At 47.1% G+C, this 16,198-nt stretch overlaps 1 protein-coding gene across 1 annotated transcript in view; it reads left to right on the forward strand.

The window, feature by feature from the left end:
* The window catches only part of LOC142564543 (uncharacterized), a 35,521-nt gene extending 24,066 nt beyond the window's left edge, over nucleotides 1–11,455 (forward strand). The window contains exon 2 of the mRNA XM_075675568.1: nucleotides 7,866–11,455. Within this exon, the coding sequence (XP_075531683.1) occupies nucleotides 7,866–8,063 (198 nt within the window). The 3' untranslated portion in view covers nucleotides 8,064–11,455. The remainder of the gene's footprint in view (nucleotides 1–7,865) is intronic.
* Nucleotides 11,456–16,198: the final 4,743 nt, after the last annotated feature.

Below are 16,198 nucleotides of genomic sequence, written 5' to 3' on the forward strand. Positions count from 1 at the left end.
AGCATATTGCGCTTGCGTTAAAAAAAGGTTGCATTGTAGGTTTCATCTCTGGATTCACAAAGCGGCTTTCACGGGGCAAATTAAATATAGCCACTGAAAATATAAAGCGTTCTTTTTTTTTTGTGGTTGAAATCCAGCCTTAAAAGTATCCACCTTCTCCCACCTCGCATCGGAAACGGAAAAAATATCTTTATACTCTTGCGGCGCTCTACGAAATTTTTAGCCGGTCACGCTCAAGGCAGAACCAAATAGCAGGTTATTCCTCCTTCAATCATTTGCCTTATACTTCAGCTGTATGCAAGCGCAGATTAAAGAATGAACGGGGCACCTGGTCGCCTTCTCCCGTTTAATCAAACGGCACCCAAGGTCTGGCATGTCGACGAGGCGAATCAAGAAAGGCGCATTACAGATGAATTTAGCTCCTCAATATTATTCATTGTGTTCGAAATTGTTTTGTACTTCCAAATTTGATTTCCTCTTGCAAAGTTAGTTTTCCTTACGATCAACTATTATTATCTTTAAATTTGTCTATCTTAGTGTTAGTACTATTTCCACTTTCTTGCTTACTTTCTCATTTCAGCTCCTACTTGACCAACCCCATTTAACAGCTGGCTTCTTGGCCAATCCTAGGTAGAGTGTAAGGGCCGACTTACGCTCAAACCTCTTGGCCTTCCGCGCGGCCTTCCGTATGCGTGGGGGGACCTGCGGAAACCTGCAAGTGCACGTCGTACGCAGATACACAAATGTCGGTTTACACTGGGTCTGCACGAGCAGCTGACATGTGCAATTTTCCACGTGACCAAACGAGTGCGGAAGACGTGCGGAAGGCCATGCGGATTGAGCGTAAGTAGGCCCTAAGTCACAGACTCAGCAGCGCCTTTATAGTCAATGACTGTGATAGGCAGCTCCACCGCTACGTAGGGCCCGTTCAAGTGACCTAGCTAACTCAGTCATACAACCGAACGAATGTTTACCCAAGATTGTTTATCCCTCCACACTTCACATTAGTTGGGTTTCGACCAGGAAATTACGAGGCTATGATTTCTTCCTCGAAAAATTCATCGACGATACGATACTCCTTAATGCAAAATTTGAGCGCAGCTGTATAAGTCTTTTCATTTCGCGATATATTGGCTGGCGCGGACATTCTGTCTCGTACGACACGTTCCAAAGGGAGTGAAGTGTGGCGCGACTTCCTCCCTAATCGGGAGATCGCGAGAGGAAGCGCGTGGGTGACGCGTGGGCGCGATTCACAGCGGCCGCCGCAAACAGACCTCCGCTCATGCAGCGCTTTGTTGCCATACAGACGACGCGCGCTACTCCGGCGCCATCTCGTAGCCATCGTCACCGCAAAGCCCGTCCTGCGCGGCAATACGCTTTTCGTCTCACGCGTTCGCCATACCTTCCTCCCCCGCTTTCCTCTTCGCGCTATCTTCGCTCTCGCCACTTTTTTTTTCATCCTCCGCTGCGCTCCGCGTTCGCTCTTATCTGTCACTGTGCTCGTTAGCTCGGTTATGAGGTACAACGCCGACGTTCGCCGCAGGAACGGGCGCATAAGAGCTGCGCTCTAAAAAAAACAGCATTGTACTTGTACGCTTATATAGATCACACAATGGTTTTATCAGGTTACATTTTTTAGTTGCATCAGAAAATGTCAAATCGTTTTCGTGCTTGATGTTAAACCTGAAAAGTATTGCAAAATGAGCAAATGTACTGCGCCGTCAAGCGGAGAGCGCAGAAGCACGTTAGCCAACTCCAAAATTTCACCACGTTGCCGATTTTTAGTAAGGATGAATTTGCCCGCTTGCAGGCACTCAAAGTGACAGTTTTTGAGCGGTGCATGGGAGCGTTAGAGTAAAAATTAATCTTGAACATTGTTTATGCAAACATTGTTTCTGTTCTATGACTGGGACTACTAGGTCGTGTGAGGGGATGCATTGCAGCCTAGCTACTTAGCGCATCCATCGATGCGGGGTTGCCAATGCTTTTTCCTTCCCTAGTGTCGAGAACCTCTACACACATAACAACCTCCGTCCACAGCCAGCGCTCCCTTGTGATGGCCGAACGTCTGTTCAGCGCTCGGTCGCCTTCTGCGGCTATTTACGACCAAGCGGTCCTACCACGGGTGTCACTTCCTAATCGCGTCCCATGTCGCATATCCGCTCTCCTTGGTCGCTCATTCGCGCCCATTGTCAGTGTCATCCCTCCCCTCCCCCCTCGCGCATCACTTTTTTTCTCGAACCTTCCTTCCTTCGCTAGTGGCCGTCTGCTTCGTTTCCGGGGCGACAACACCCTTACCATAGAGACGTGTTCCCCTCGGGCAGATTCACTGCTCTGCCATCAGGTGTCTGTCGTACAGAAAGAGAGAGAGAGAAAGCGTTTATTTTATTTTTGTGCGTCACCACTTTTGTCTGATGGTATGAGCTGCGTTCGGCGTCACGAAATCGTGTCGTTCGAAAGAGCAAGCGCCTGCTCGCGCGGCAATCGCCGATGACGCGTTCCTCGCGGGAATTCTCATCGAAAAACGAGACTCTTGTTTTGGTCCGTCACCCAAAGGAGGATGCGTCAGAACGCGACGGCGAGCCCGGCATTGGGTGCGCCGGGCGCTTTTGTTTTCGTCCGTCGGCGTCGCCGTGACGTATCGCTGCGCGGTTGCGGAGTTTTCCGATAGACGCTCGCAATCAACAACGCGGCTCGAAGGGCGGCGAGACAAGAACAATGGCAAGGGCGTGCGGTGCACACAGGTGCGACGCTCTGGACTATGGAGCGCTCTTTTGCACCCACTTTGCTTTCGTTTAATGGCGGTCGCATTAGGAGTGTTGAAGTGGAAAAAAGTGTATCTGTGTGTGTGTGTGTGTGTGTGTGTGTGTGTGTGTGAAGTGTCGGAAGGCGCTCGCGTGGTAGAGGCAGGTCACGTGGTAGAGGATATATATATATATATATATATATATATATATATATATATATATATATATATATATATATATCATGAGAAACCAACAAGGACACCAAGGAAGACACAGGCGAAATTTCTTGCGCTTACTAATTGAGTTACAGAAATGACAAATTAATGGCAATGAAAGTAGATGAAAAAAAAACAACTTGCCGCAGGTGGGGAACGATCTTAGCATTACGCATCGCACGTGTTGTGCGAAGACGTGGGATCGTGCCCCACCCGCGGCAAGAGTGAGAGTGAGTAAAGACTTTATTTGAAAACAAGGTATTGACGGATGACCTTGTTGTTAGGCAGCCACGAGCCCCTGGGCCCTGGCGGCTTCCTCAGCTCTCTCGATGACCTTGGCCTGCAGGTCAGGGTCGGAGCTTAGCAACACGGCCTCCCACTGCTCAGTACTACTTATTTCGTGATTTGTGTGATTTTCGGCTGGGCACGACCACATAATATCGAATAGATCCGCTTTTTGCTTACAATGCTTACATGTATTAGGGTATTGGTCCGGGTAGTAGTAGTGATAGGCTACGGGGTTGGGGTAGGTGTTCGTCTGAAGTCGTCTCCAAGCTACTTCTTGTCGCTTGTTAAGCGATTTGTGTGCTGGCGGGTACTCTGCCCTGGCTAACCTGTAGTGCTGAGTTATTTCCTGGTAACTGACCATGCGATCCCTCCCTGACCCTAGCGTGAGCCGTCCGGGTGCTCGGTTGGCGAGTCCTCGAGCGGCGGTGTGGGCGGCATCGTTGCCGGGTAGGGAGGAGTGTGCTGGTGCCCAAATGATCTGGATTGGTCGTGGGTGTTGGTTTGTGTCTATTATGTGTTTTACGGGAGCCGAGACCCAAGTTCTTTTTTCGTCTACTTTCATTGCCGTTAATTTGTCGTTTCTGTTATTCGATTAGTTAGTACAAGTGATTTCCCCTGTGTTTTCCCTTGGTGTCATTGTTGGCTTCTCATGATGGAATATATATATATATATATATATATATATATATATATATATATATATATATATATATATATATATATATGTCACTGGTGGTGGTCTGCTTCTGACCACCGTCAATTGTGCTTCGCTCCTCGAAGAGGCACGACGTATGTCGAGTGTGCTCCTGAACGTCCCTTTGCGTTTAAACGTTTGAACGCTGTTTAAGTCATGGATCCGCAGCCTAAAGGAGGTGCGCGAAATCCTAAACGCTTTTTTTTTCCTCTCTCTCATTCACCGCTAAATCGCCACTGAATTTTCGTAGACCCCCTCCTTTTTTTTTTGCATTGTTTGCTAAAGCCGGCGGTTCGCGTCCCCAAACTCTGGGTGCGCCAAATTAAAAAAAAAAAAAGCTTGGGCACAGGTCCATCGCAGCGCTCGTGGTAATTCATTTTCCTTCAATGCAACCGGAATTTGCAGAAGGGTTGAAATCTGGGCCAGTTGGTACATACGCGATTTGCGTTCCTGGCCCCCGCTCGGCTGTATCTCTCTCTCTCTCTCTCACTATTTCTCTCTCTCTCTCTATTTCTCTCTCTCTCTCTATTTCTCTCTCTTTCTCTCTCTCTCCCCTTTTACTCCCCACTCCCCTTCCTCGTGCTGTGCTGTTGAGGTGACCTCGCCCGAGAGTCAGTTACGGCGCTGCATTTATCTCTTCACATTTCCTCATAAAAAAAATCGCTCACACGTGGCTTCGGGACGCTTCACATCGGATATAAAACGGCGCACATAAAAAAACAAACAGTACGCACAGATCTAAACGCGACACCGCACTGCGAGTGTATCGTCACGTGTGGCCCTTTCCCTGCTACACTGAAGATTTTTAACGCGGACAACGTTTCACCATTTACGTGGCTAACGTAAAACGTTGAAAAGTTTGTACGTTGCTATATGGCACTGACGGGTAAGAGCGTAGCGTTGTGTCGGAACGAGTGAAGTTTTCTGTGAAGGGAACCTTTTTTTTTTTTTTTTTACTGGGTGAAACACATGATGACATAACTGCGAGAAGTGGCGGTTTCGATCCGGGAGAAAAAAATGCAAACTAAAAAAAATATGCTTGCGTACCGTGCTTTGGGAGTACGTTAAGGAAACCCCGGATGGCCGAAATTCATCCGGTGCCTTCGACTGTACAGTGTTCCTCATATCCCACTGTGCCCTTTCGCTACGTACTAGACCCCAGAACTAAGAATCCTTCTTCCCCTTCTTTTTACGTTTATATGTAAGTCCAGTTGATTACATCAGACCATTCTTTCCAACGAGATCGGACGTTTCACTTATACTGGTTTTATTGCTGGTTAAGCGTCGTCCTTCCCGGTGCACCGCGCCCTATGCGGTTAGCTGGCGGTGGCGAATCGGGAGGGCGGTCCACGCACGAATCTCGGAGTCTCGCCACGCATCCCGCCAACCCGTGCGCGTGAAAGCACCGTCGGGGACACAGCCGCTATAGAGCGTACACCTCGTGCGTAGTAGCTTCGGCTCAATGGGCAATTCATCTTGAAACGAAGCGTGCGCATCGGGTGATAATACGTTTCCCATGACACGGGGCACAATTATGTTTCGCCGAAACAGCGGCGAGGTTATAGTGGACGGCAACGTTTATTGCGCCACACACTCGCCGCGACGTAAAATGCGAAACTTCCGGCCTGGCCGCAAACAAGCCAATTATACGCGGACGCCGCGCGCGTCCCGAACGCGGCGCCCCGACCGGGTGGGATGGTTGCGCGATCGTGCCCAAAATCGTGCTTTAGAAGAGGTGCGTACCGTAAGGACGCACCTAATGCCCGCCTGTTTCTTTCTCATCCAGTAACACAGACAAGCGGACTGTCGACTGGCGTTCGTCTGGAGGACTTTGCGTTGAAGTGCCGCTGCGGCGGCCGCATTTCGATTGTGGGGAAATGCGGAAACGTTCGGGTACTTAATTTAAGATGCGTGTACGTTGAAGGCACGCCCAGGTGGTCAAAACTATTCAAGAGCTCCTCCCCCCCCCCCCCCTCGTCAACTAAGGCGTGCCACATAATCAGATCGTGGTATTTGTACGTAACACCCCAGAATTTACCTTTTCATATATTTTTTAAACTGGAACGAAAAGACTTAAGATAAAGGAACGACAGAACGACTTAAGGGCGCTTCTATACACTCTCACCTAAAAAATTACTTGAAGCTTCACACATTGTACACAGATAGAAATTATGCTCCGGTTGTTCAGTACAGTCGGATGCTCGGTACGCAGGCAGGGGCAAAACTAAAACTCGAAATAACGTAATTACCCGTGTGGCCAACTGGACATCGAAAACGCATGCTCAAGTACGAACGCACGTCGATGCATCCTCGCACCCGCCCGAACGCGCGCATATACACACGGGCAAACGTGCCCGATCCAGTTCGGGCACGAGTTCACATCACGTGGAAGCTCGCGCGGTTGTGTCATCCGGAGGCCGAGTCATCGGGAACTCGAAATTCTTTACCGACTGAGGGATTAGAGAGGGGAAAGCGAGAAAGCGTATCGCTGAAGGCAGCAATGTAGGAGAGAGAGAGAGAGAGAGACGTTGCTCTTGCTGATGTTATGCCGGCAGAGGCCGCAAATCCGTTTCGCTTCTCCCAGTCAAGGTCGCCGTCCCTCTCGACTCCGGCCTCGACGGCCCGACCAGGCAGTCCGTTCACGTCCTTTGAATAACGTCCCCTAATAGGAAAGCAGAGCAAAACAAACGTTAACGTAAAGAGAAGATTTGGGCGCAGCTCCAAGGAAGCCGAGAAAGCAAAGCAAAGAAAACGCGCTATAAAGTTGCTGCCCGCGACCGGCTTGCATTCATTAGATGCCAGGAAAACCGACACACGTGAATCGGGTGGTCTGCTACGCCTAGTACATAGACGGTGCGCGAAAGTCATGGACAAGCAACGTGAAAGCGCTCAGGTAACACTTCGCTTTTCTCCGGAGGAACGTGTGCGTCGGTTTGACTGCAGGGTTGGTTCGCGTATACACCGCGGTTCCTCGACTGGGCGTTGACACTGGCGACTTTCAGCATAGTCCAAAGCGGGAGTGATGTTCGTTGTGCCTGTGAAGCGATGCTCGGCAGGCAACCATGCGCCGCGCTAGCCAAAGTGAAATGTGGTCCAAAGACAGTCCTGTCTCTTGCAGTGTCTTTCGGTTAGCGCCCTCTCTCTCTCTCTCTCTCTCTCCCCGCGCTGGCGGCCTCACCGTAGGTTCGCTTTTCCAGCGCGACCCAATCAGTACTGTGTTCGAGCAACGTCCCACGATTTAAGCTCCGCTAATTTTGGCGGAGCTGTCAGCTCGTGCAATTGTTTCCCCAGCGAACACATGTTTAATTGCTTCTCCAGCTTGGTTGGCGTCTCCCGAAGTGCATTTGAACCCGCACAATTGACCAACTGTTTCACGAGACTCATAAATTGATTCTAGTTGTTCCTCCAGCCCCTACAAAGGATCCTCCTATACCATCCTCGAGTTAAATTTATCCAGCAGCGTCTACCAGCGTTGCTCCTACAACCCCCTTATAGCTAACTATACCGCCTATGACCTAATCGATTTCTTAGCCATAGCTATATGTCCCAGCTCCTATAACGGTTTCGTTGTTTGCCTAATTCGTCCCGCAAGAAGACACAGCAATTATTCTGTTACATGGGGCCCTGAACTAGGAGCTCCACCCTGCGAGGAAGTCGCCCAAACTCATGATAAACGAATGTTTTCTCTCTCTCTCTTCCCCGGAATTTCGGAACTCCAACGTTCGTCCTTCTAATTCTGGAAACGGGATTTCGCATTTCTTCTGCGCAAAAAAAGACGTTATGCCGTTCGTCTGCATACCGAAAAAGACTGTGGAATGCGCAACTTGTTTTACATCTGTTTGTTTTGCTCCTTGTTCGCCCGACCCTTTCCTTAGTGTGTTCTGACTTCTGTTGCTCCTTCTTTTTTTCTTTGTCTCGCAGAAGTCCTCTTCCAAGAAGATGGTCAAGCGCACCGTCATCAAGTGCTGTCGCTACGTCAGCCTGGGCGCTCTCTGCTCCTCTCCCGTGCTGGTGACGTCGTTCCCCACCGAGCCGAACTTGGCGACGTCACACCGCTCCTCCTGGTCCGCATGGACTGAGCCCGTCACGTGGTCTCACGGCTCGCAGCTGTACATGTGATGCCGCCGCACCGTGCCCGCGGCCAAAACCGTGCCTCGCGACTTCTCGATTCTGCGCGGAGAACTGTTCGTTCGTCGACGTCACCGCCAGCCAGCAGAGACGTGTTGCTCCATGTACGAACGCAACGTCTCTTGTCTGTTCAGTTGCCTCAATATCGTGTTCGGTTGTTATTCCGCCAGTGATGTTCTACGAGTGTCGTTGGAGATGATTGAGCTTGCTGGTTCGGCATTATGATAAATCGCAGCGCGCATATGCATATACAGACGAAAAGAAAGAGGGAAAGAAGGAAAGACGCACGATTGAGCGCCTTTTATGGTAAAAAAAAATTATTTTCAGTATTTCCGTGTAAGTTTACCGTATCTATATGGGCAGCTGATTGTTTAATAAACTTTTGTCGCTAGTCAGCGATCGCGTGTGATATCTCTTCTTTTTTTTGTCTCAGCGTCTCTGCGCTACGATTTATCATGGTGTTCTACGAATTCGATTATCGACGTTCCATACCACTTCGCTTAACTTCCGAGTCCACCTAGTGTGGCGATATTTCGCCTAGTTAGGCCACCTCCAAATATGGAAAAATGTGATAGTGTAACTTTACGTGCGTCGACAAATACGATGGCGTCCTACTTTAGGCCAGGGGTGAAGACGGTTCGTACATAGTTTTCCCCCGTTCTATATTTAAGTTCGTAAAACATGTTTGTTGTCTCCGGACACTCTTCTGTATACTGTATTTCTCCGTATTCGCACTCGTTCAAATCTTCGTCGCGATATATTCGATCAAAAGGCGACAACACACAGCGCCTCTCGCCAAATGGGACCTTGTAGAGTTTTGTTGTATGGCTTGCCGCAGTTATCGGTCGCCGTCTTGTGGCCCTCTGCACTGCTGCCTTGTGCGTATTGATTGGTATTGCCCTTCTATGCAGCTCGTTCCCCACTTTTGGGGTGTCAACTTATCCTATGGTGAACATTCGCCTTGCCTCTTTCTTTTGTTCACACATCTGCATAACCCGCGCCTCTTAGCATCGCTTGGCCAAAACAGCTATCTTTACTCAGACCTCTGATGCAGTGTGCGTGACGTTGACGCTTTCTTTGATTTGACGAGGTCGTTCTGATTCTTATATCTCCTCATTGTGCACACATTTCACCATTATAGCACATCGACAGCTGCAAACACTCCTCCAGTCCTAGAAGTATAGTCGTACGTGTTGAGCATCTTTCTGTTATCTCGATATAACGTCGCCCATCGTACACTGCTATTATCTGTCCCTAGGGCCGCCAGCTTGTTTTGTAATTATACTCTCACCTGCGTTTTTATTGTAACAATTGCAAAATAGGTTTTCGCGCTTACCGCGTGCTGTTCCGTTCTCGTTCAAATTTCACGAGAGAATTGCATGTCTGTTTTCGCCTTTTCTTTTTCTCTCCTTTTTGTCGTCTACATCGTTCGCAAATACATTTGTCCCCCCTTTGTTCCTTGCCTGGTTCGTCATAAAAGAAACACGCATGTGCTTTTCTGCGCACTCTTTGCCATCGGGTGAGAGAGCAGCTGTTGCTTTGACGTAAGGTGGTTTCTTTCCATCGCACAACTGCTGGTTCGTCTGGTCTTCTGACCAAGCAAACAACAAATTCCATACGCATTGATATGAACGACTGAACGATGCAGACCCAGAAATGCACCCTTGTTGGGAAATTCGAGCAACAAATGAACAGAAAAGAAAGCAGTGGTGAGCCAGAAATCTGCTTGAAGTTTGACTGAAGCGCGCATAAGACGGGGACACAAATAGGGAGGTAGACAGGATGGCGCTTTCGTGTCCTGCGCCGTCCTGTCTGCCTCCCTATTTGTGTCCCCGTCTTATGTTGCGCTTCAATCAAACTTCAAACATGAACGCCAACCAACTAGCCCAGGCTCGCCGTCTTATTGCGGAAACCTGCTTTTTGATATTCTTGAAATGAAACGCAAGTCGCTTTGTACCGTGTATATCTTTGCTGGCGAACAACGGAAAGTGCGATGTTTCTTTTGATTTTGCGTTTTACGATTAGGTGAAACGTCGTGAATAATAAGGAAACAAAGATGGCGGTGTTGCCCAACATGTGGGGCGACGGCAGCGATATCTGTAATACTGCCCGCTGTAAAAAAACGCGCGCCGCTAAGAGCGCTATCAGTGGCCGTAAGAATTCGCGCCCGCGGCTATAAGCAATCTGCGCTTCTCTGCCCAGCTCAAACCGCAAGCAGCGCAAGCCAAAAGTCGCTACAAGTCGTACAGGTCAGACGAAGCTTCACTCATGTAGTTGAGAGCACATGCCGGTCGGTATACTGTAGGTGTCCTCGTAGCAGGCGTACTGAAAGTTAAAATTGCGCCGTTGATGTGGGTTCATTTCTCGTCTAATGGCACCACACGAAGCGAACGAATACAGAAAAAGAAATGAAGAGAGAGAGAGAGAAAGAAATATATTTAATACACCAGGTACATCCCCCATTGAAAGCACCTGGCTTGATGTCATACCAGTTTGGGAGGTTTTCCTGCCACCGAGGAGCCAACGGACGCTGCTAATTTTGGGCCTTTCGTGGTCAAAACAAGTTAGCTGGTAGCTCGGAATGTTTCTGAATTGAAATCGAGGAGGCCTCTATATCAGTTCAGCCATCGGTAGTCTGGATTTTGTGTTATACCGTCCCAACCTAGAGCAGCAGTCGTCACGCCTAGTACACCTGAACAACATTTATCTTTACTGATCTGTCTTTACTATACTAGAGTGTAAAAGGAAACGAGTTTTCGCACCTTGTTCTTTTGATGTTGTAATGCTAGCACATTTTTTTTCCTACGGTTGCTGACCTTCGTGTCCGTTGATAAGGGTCAGCGAACCAAGGTTCAAGGATGCGTAGATAACGCTGAATATGTTCGATGAAGACCCAGCAGTGTCTAAATTGTCTAAAGAATGTGGTTCGCAAATCCAGGTGCTGTCCGACGATAATGGTGATGTGGTAACTTCAAAACATTCGCCGTGTAGTTTTCATCTATTGGGCTTTTTCGTGTGTATAATTATACAATGCCATTATCTTTTGCTGTATTGTGCCACGTTGTATATTATTGTCATCCTAGTTACAAACTTCAAACGTTGAACATGTTGCGCGCAGGTGAGATTTCTTGCACGGTCTGTACATATCTGTAGATAGAACGCAAACTTGTTTTTGTATAGTGTGAAATGCGCGGTTTATTGATTGTTCGGCTGCCAAAGTCGGCGCCTGAATCTTGTTTCGGAGTATCGGCAGTGATTGAAACGAGCAGGTTCCTGTTGCTTTAAATGATCGGAAATCCTTGGGTTGTGTGGAAGATTGAACTGCTCGAATTGAATGCGCGGGGTTTGTTTGTTTCAAATAAAAGTGTATGTGTGTTGCGAAAGTGTTTGCTTCTTCTGCCTATACTTAGCCAAACTGACATCCTTGTACTCGAAAAGAACTCGAAAGAAATAAGCGCTTTTGAAGTGGGTCCCTATTGACGATGGGTATGTCAGGAATATGTAAGGACAGTTTTTTATTATTTAATATACCCTAAAAAGAAGCGCTTAATGTTTAGACTGGATAAAGTTTTCTTTCAAACCTCCATTTCTGGTAATTGCGCTTTAATTGATCGGTTAATAACCTATCATGGATAACAGCTCCCTTTTTTGGAATTTGCGCCAAAATCCCAGTGCCGGTACGTGAAGGTGACCACAAATTTAGAGGTTTCTTTTTTCCCTTCTTTTTTAATTGGAAGGAAAATATTCGAAGTTTTGAATACGTGCCGAATGCTACACGCTAAATATTTGTGTTCGAAAAGAAACTATTCAGAATTTTTTAACACTCGAAACGAACCAAATATTATGCAACAATCAACCGTTAACGTAGGTTTACTTACGTATTTTTACAGCTAAAAGAAAGCGCCCCAAGTTATCGGGAGCGAACGACGACTAATGTTTTCGCAGCAATACAGAAACGAAAATTAGTAACGTTAGCTTTGTTTTCGCAGCGGAAGTCTACATGACAACCCGGGACTTTCTCTTCTGGTGTGTCATCTAGCGCTTTTTTTTTTCGGGCAGTCTATTCTTGTAGCAGTTGCATCTTTTACGTTACAATAGGCGACGTTTTCCTTGAAAGCTGCCCTTTTTGACACACAGTTTCTACACAGCTTTAGCGCAGACAGAAAGTCAGGGACGCAGAAGGGCACAATAGGCAATGTCCCAGTCGACAGGAAAAGTGTACCAAGGTATTGTAATTTTACGTGCCAAAACCTCTTTGCGATGATGAGGCACGCCGTAGTGGAGGACTCCGGAAATTTTGGCCACCTAGAGCTCTGTAACGTGCACCCAAATATAAGTGCACGGGTGTCTTCGCATTTTGTCCCCATCGAAATGCGGCCGCCGTGGCTGGGATTCGATCCCGTGACCTCGTGCTCAGCAGCCCAACACCATAGCCACTGAGCAACCATGGCGGGTGGACAAGAGTCCCTGTCATTCCTCCTGCGCTACAACAAATTAGACGATATCATACAAACAAGATTATGTAGCTACGCTCTACAACACACAAGTCCTTCAGTGCCTTCTTTTTGTTTCCGCGCAGCCTACGATCTTTTTTTGTTGTTATTGGCAACCATGTATTTCGCGTTTTTTTGGAAGACTAGCTATACAGTAGCCATACTTTTTCGAAACGCATGTGTGCAACCAGACTCTAAAGTAGTTGAGAAGCGATTCGAGCAGTTTATTTTTAATAACAATTAGTGATCTTATAGTTAAAACCGGTTATTTCTCCCTTATAGTTAGCTGTCTTTTTTGCATTAGTGCAGGAGCGGCACATGCAATTATACCGAAATAAGCATTCCCGCTGCAGATATGAGCATCCATGCTTGAATATTCGATATGCGATTCGATATTCTATTCTTATTAATTCGATTCATATTCAAAAAAGTTTATATTCGCCCGCATCTGCATAAAACTAATCGTTTGTCCCTGATAGTTAACTTTCTTTCTTTCTCTCCCTAGTCAATAGAGGCATATCCATTATGCGAAAATAAGTACTCCGGCTGTAAATGTGTGCTTATGGGGTTCTCTCTCCTATATTCGATTCGATATTCGATTCTTACTAGAACTGGTATTCGATTCATATTCGAAAAAGTTAATGCTCGCCCATCCGTAGCGCTTTTTTTTTTCCGTATTACAGTGCCATAGCGGCTCAGTCCGTGCTTCTGAAACTTGTTAAGCTTAATATGCGGCTCTGTTAGTGTGTAACGTAGTCTTTCTTTGCGGATAAAAAAAAAGAGAACTACGCCCGAGCAGACGTCGTCAAAATCTGTGACGTCACGGCTAGGTGGTGCGGCTACTTCACGAAAGCGTCGCCATCCATCTCTCGGTCTCGCGCCTTTTCAGGCTTACGTCATGCCTCCTCTCACGTTAACAATCCATGGTTCTCTTTTTTGTGCGTGTGATAATCGAAGCCAGAAAAATATCAAGTCTACCTTGATCACTACATTATTCATCTAGAAGTCTATTTCGATTTCTGGGTGCTAATATATCTCTTTGTAGCACGCAAAATTGCCGCCGAAGTTCTCGCAACTGATCCCCAATTTGAGCTGCCCGCGTCAATAAGGTCGAGTTGACGCAGCGTCCACGTGACCTCCTTCTATGCCGATCTCTGTGAATCAACCAATCCGGACGTCACATGTCTGGTGCCATACGGTCCACAACAGGTGGCCCCACACCTATTGTTAATTTTTTGTCCTTTTTCTCGCCTTCAAAAGCTCTATAGGTGTTCTCGCTACGAATAACGAATTCGTCATGAATATTTCAGTCTAGTTCGAGTTGATATTTGTTCCTTTAAGGCCCTTTTACATGTCGCAGTTAGAAATTGAAAGCGGCATCTCGACGTTCTTGGAGAAAGTAAACGAGTTTTAGAGTTTGTTGTCGTAAAAGCCCTCTTTCGTTGCCATTCCACCGTGTGGTGGGTTGGCATGCTGCCGCTACATTCTGGAATTTCATGTCACACCTCGGTACTCGAACCGCGCTTCACGGGTGCTTTTAATTGTCTACCATTTATTTCACGTAATTAGAACCAACCTTTGAGAAGAAATAGAGTGGCGCACCTTAGACTAACGATACTAACTTTACATCGTTGGCAGTCGCCTTGAGTTACTCAGACTATTTCTGGAAGAACGATTAGTTTGCTAATCAGACTAGTTCGATAATGCGAAATTCTAAACGTTCGTTGTGGGTCATAAATCGTATTCGGAATGTAGACCATGCTCTAGAAACACTAAATGGAGTTGATTCCTTAACGTTATCTTTTACGAGGCCCTTCTTTTCTTTTTTTCCGGGCTCTGCAGAAAAGCCCGCCTACTATACAAAGAGGGCGTAACTGCTCTCTTACACGTGTGCTCTCAACCGTGTTCCGAAAGAACGAAGCCCGCGTGTGATTGGTCAATAAAAAGTCGACACGTGTGTTTGCAATCTTCTTCAGCGACCGCCTGTCTCGTATCGCCTGGGCCCGTGCCGGACGGCGACATTGAAAACGGGGGTACTGATGTACGCTGAACGCCATGACTGCTTTTATTTTTCTTTTCGAATGTGCATGCGCGCTTGACTCTTTCGAAACGAGATTGAACGCGCTGCTATAAGCCAGACATCCCATAGCGCAGTTACGTTACTTTTTTTTGCAATGAAGCTATTTCTGCGACTCAACACTTTAATCGTGTCTGCTTTCCCAAATTCCTGGAAAAGAAAACAAGGAGAACTCGATCACTCGCGAAGTTCGTATTATGAGGAAGTGCGGGAAGTGTTAATGAGTGATATGTAGGCTATAATTTTGATGTGTGTATGGAAGTTAATGAGGAGCGAAATGAAAGAAAAAAATGCCGGAACTTTCATTTCTGGCCATTTATAAGACGGGCTATGTGAAACGCTCGCACAAGCTTCGCGGCTTCCCTGGGAATGTCATTAGGCACGCCGATAACGCTCCAGAGCGCTTGAATGCATAATTTATTGCAAAAGCCACTCGCTGTTAACCCACATACACTTCGAACTTTGGCTACGCATAACACAAAACGCCTCCCTTATTTTCCCCAAACATGCAATCGCTGTAACGTGCATTTATAGAATTGGCTTATGACACTGGGAGACAGCGACGTAAAATTGCCATGCATGGTACGCTTTCGAGCACTTGCTAAATAGGCACATACATATTTGCGAAAACTGTATCTGTTACAGATGCATTTAAATTCGCATGCTGATTTGGCACGGCCTAGACCCCACCCCTCTCCCCACTTTCCGCTATAAGCTTCATTTCTGTGGCGTTTGCATAATTATGCCATGGCCACTGGCCTAAATTTTTTTCGCCGCTTGCAAAACGCACTCACAACGCTCTGGAGCACTTGCATGCGTAATTTATTGCAAATGCCACAATAAACCCACAATACGTGACATTATAGCCTATAACAACATTCATAACATGCACCTTGCTTTCACTGAAGTAATGTAAACAAGGCGTATTGTTTACTTTACCAAGGTTACAGGGAAAACCAACCATATACGAACCTCGTATGGCGCATGAAGAGAGGGAAGAAACGAAGGTTCGCTGTTTATTTTAGGCGCTCCTAATTAGGCGCGAAAAAATTTGTTTTGACACACATTAGGCTAAACATGCCCCTCATTTCCACCGAACTTGAACTCGATATCATGTGCAGATTCCTTCAGGACTCTGGGAAACATCGAGGAAATAACAGTATCGAGAGACTATGCAAAGCATGAATTACCACGCAGATTAAACTACACAGACTAAACTTTTGTCCTACACCACCCACAACATGCTTCTTACCTCAACGAAATATGCGCAACGTGCCTTGAGAGACCCGGGGACACCGAGTGCCTCGTGTATAACGCATGAAAAATTGCGAGAGTACGAGTACTCAGTACTTCTTCTAAGAGCACGCATTTGACCTACACACTTGAAACTTTCGCTATATGGCATGGCCGTGGCAGGGCCCCTATATTTTCTGTAAATACGAAATCGCTGTCGTCTTTGGTCCTGCCAGCGCAGCAGGACAAGAGCCGTGTATGTGTGTTCGTGTGCTTCCCTGCATCCCCGTCCGTATATACATATGTACTGCCGTAACAGCAAG

This window comes from Dermacentor variabilis, chromosome 11 (assembly GCF_050947875.1).
Source record: "Dermacentor variabilis isolate Ectoservices chromosome 11, ASM5094787v1, whole genome shotgun sequence".
Taxonomy (NCBI): domain Eukaryota; kingdom Metazoa; phylum Arthropoda; class Arachnida; order Ixodida; family Ixodidae; genus Dermacentor; species Dermacentor variabilis.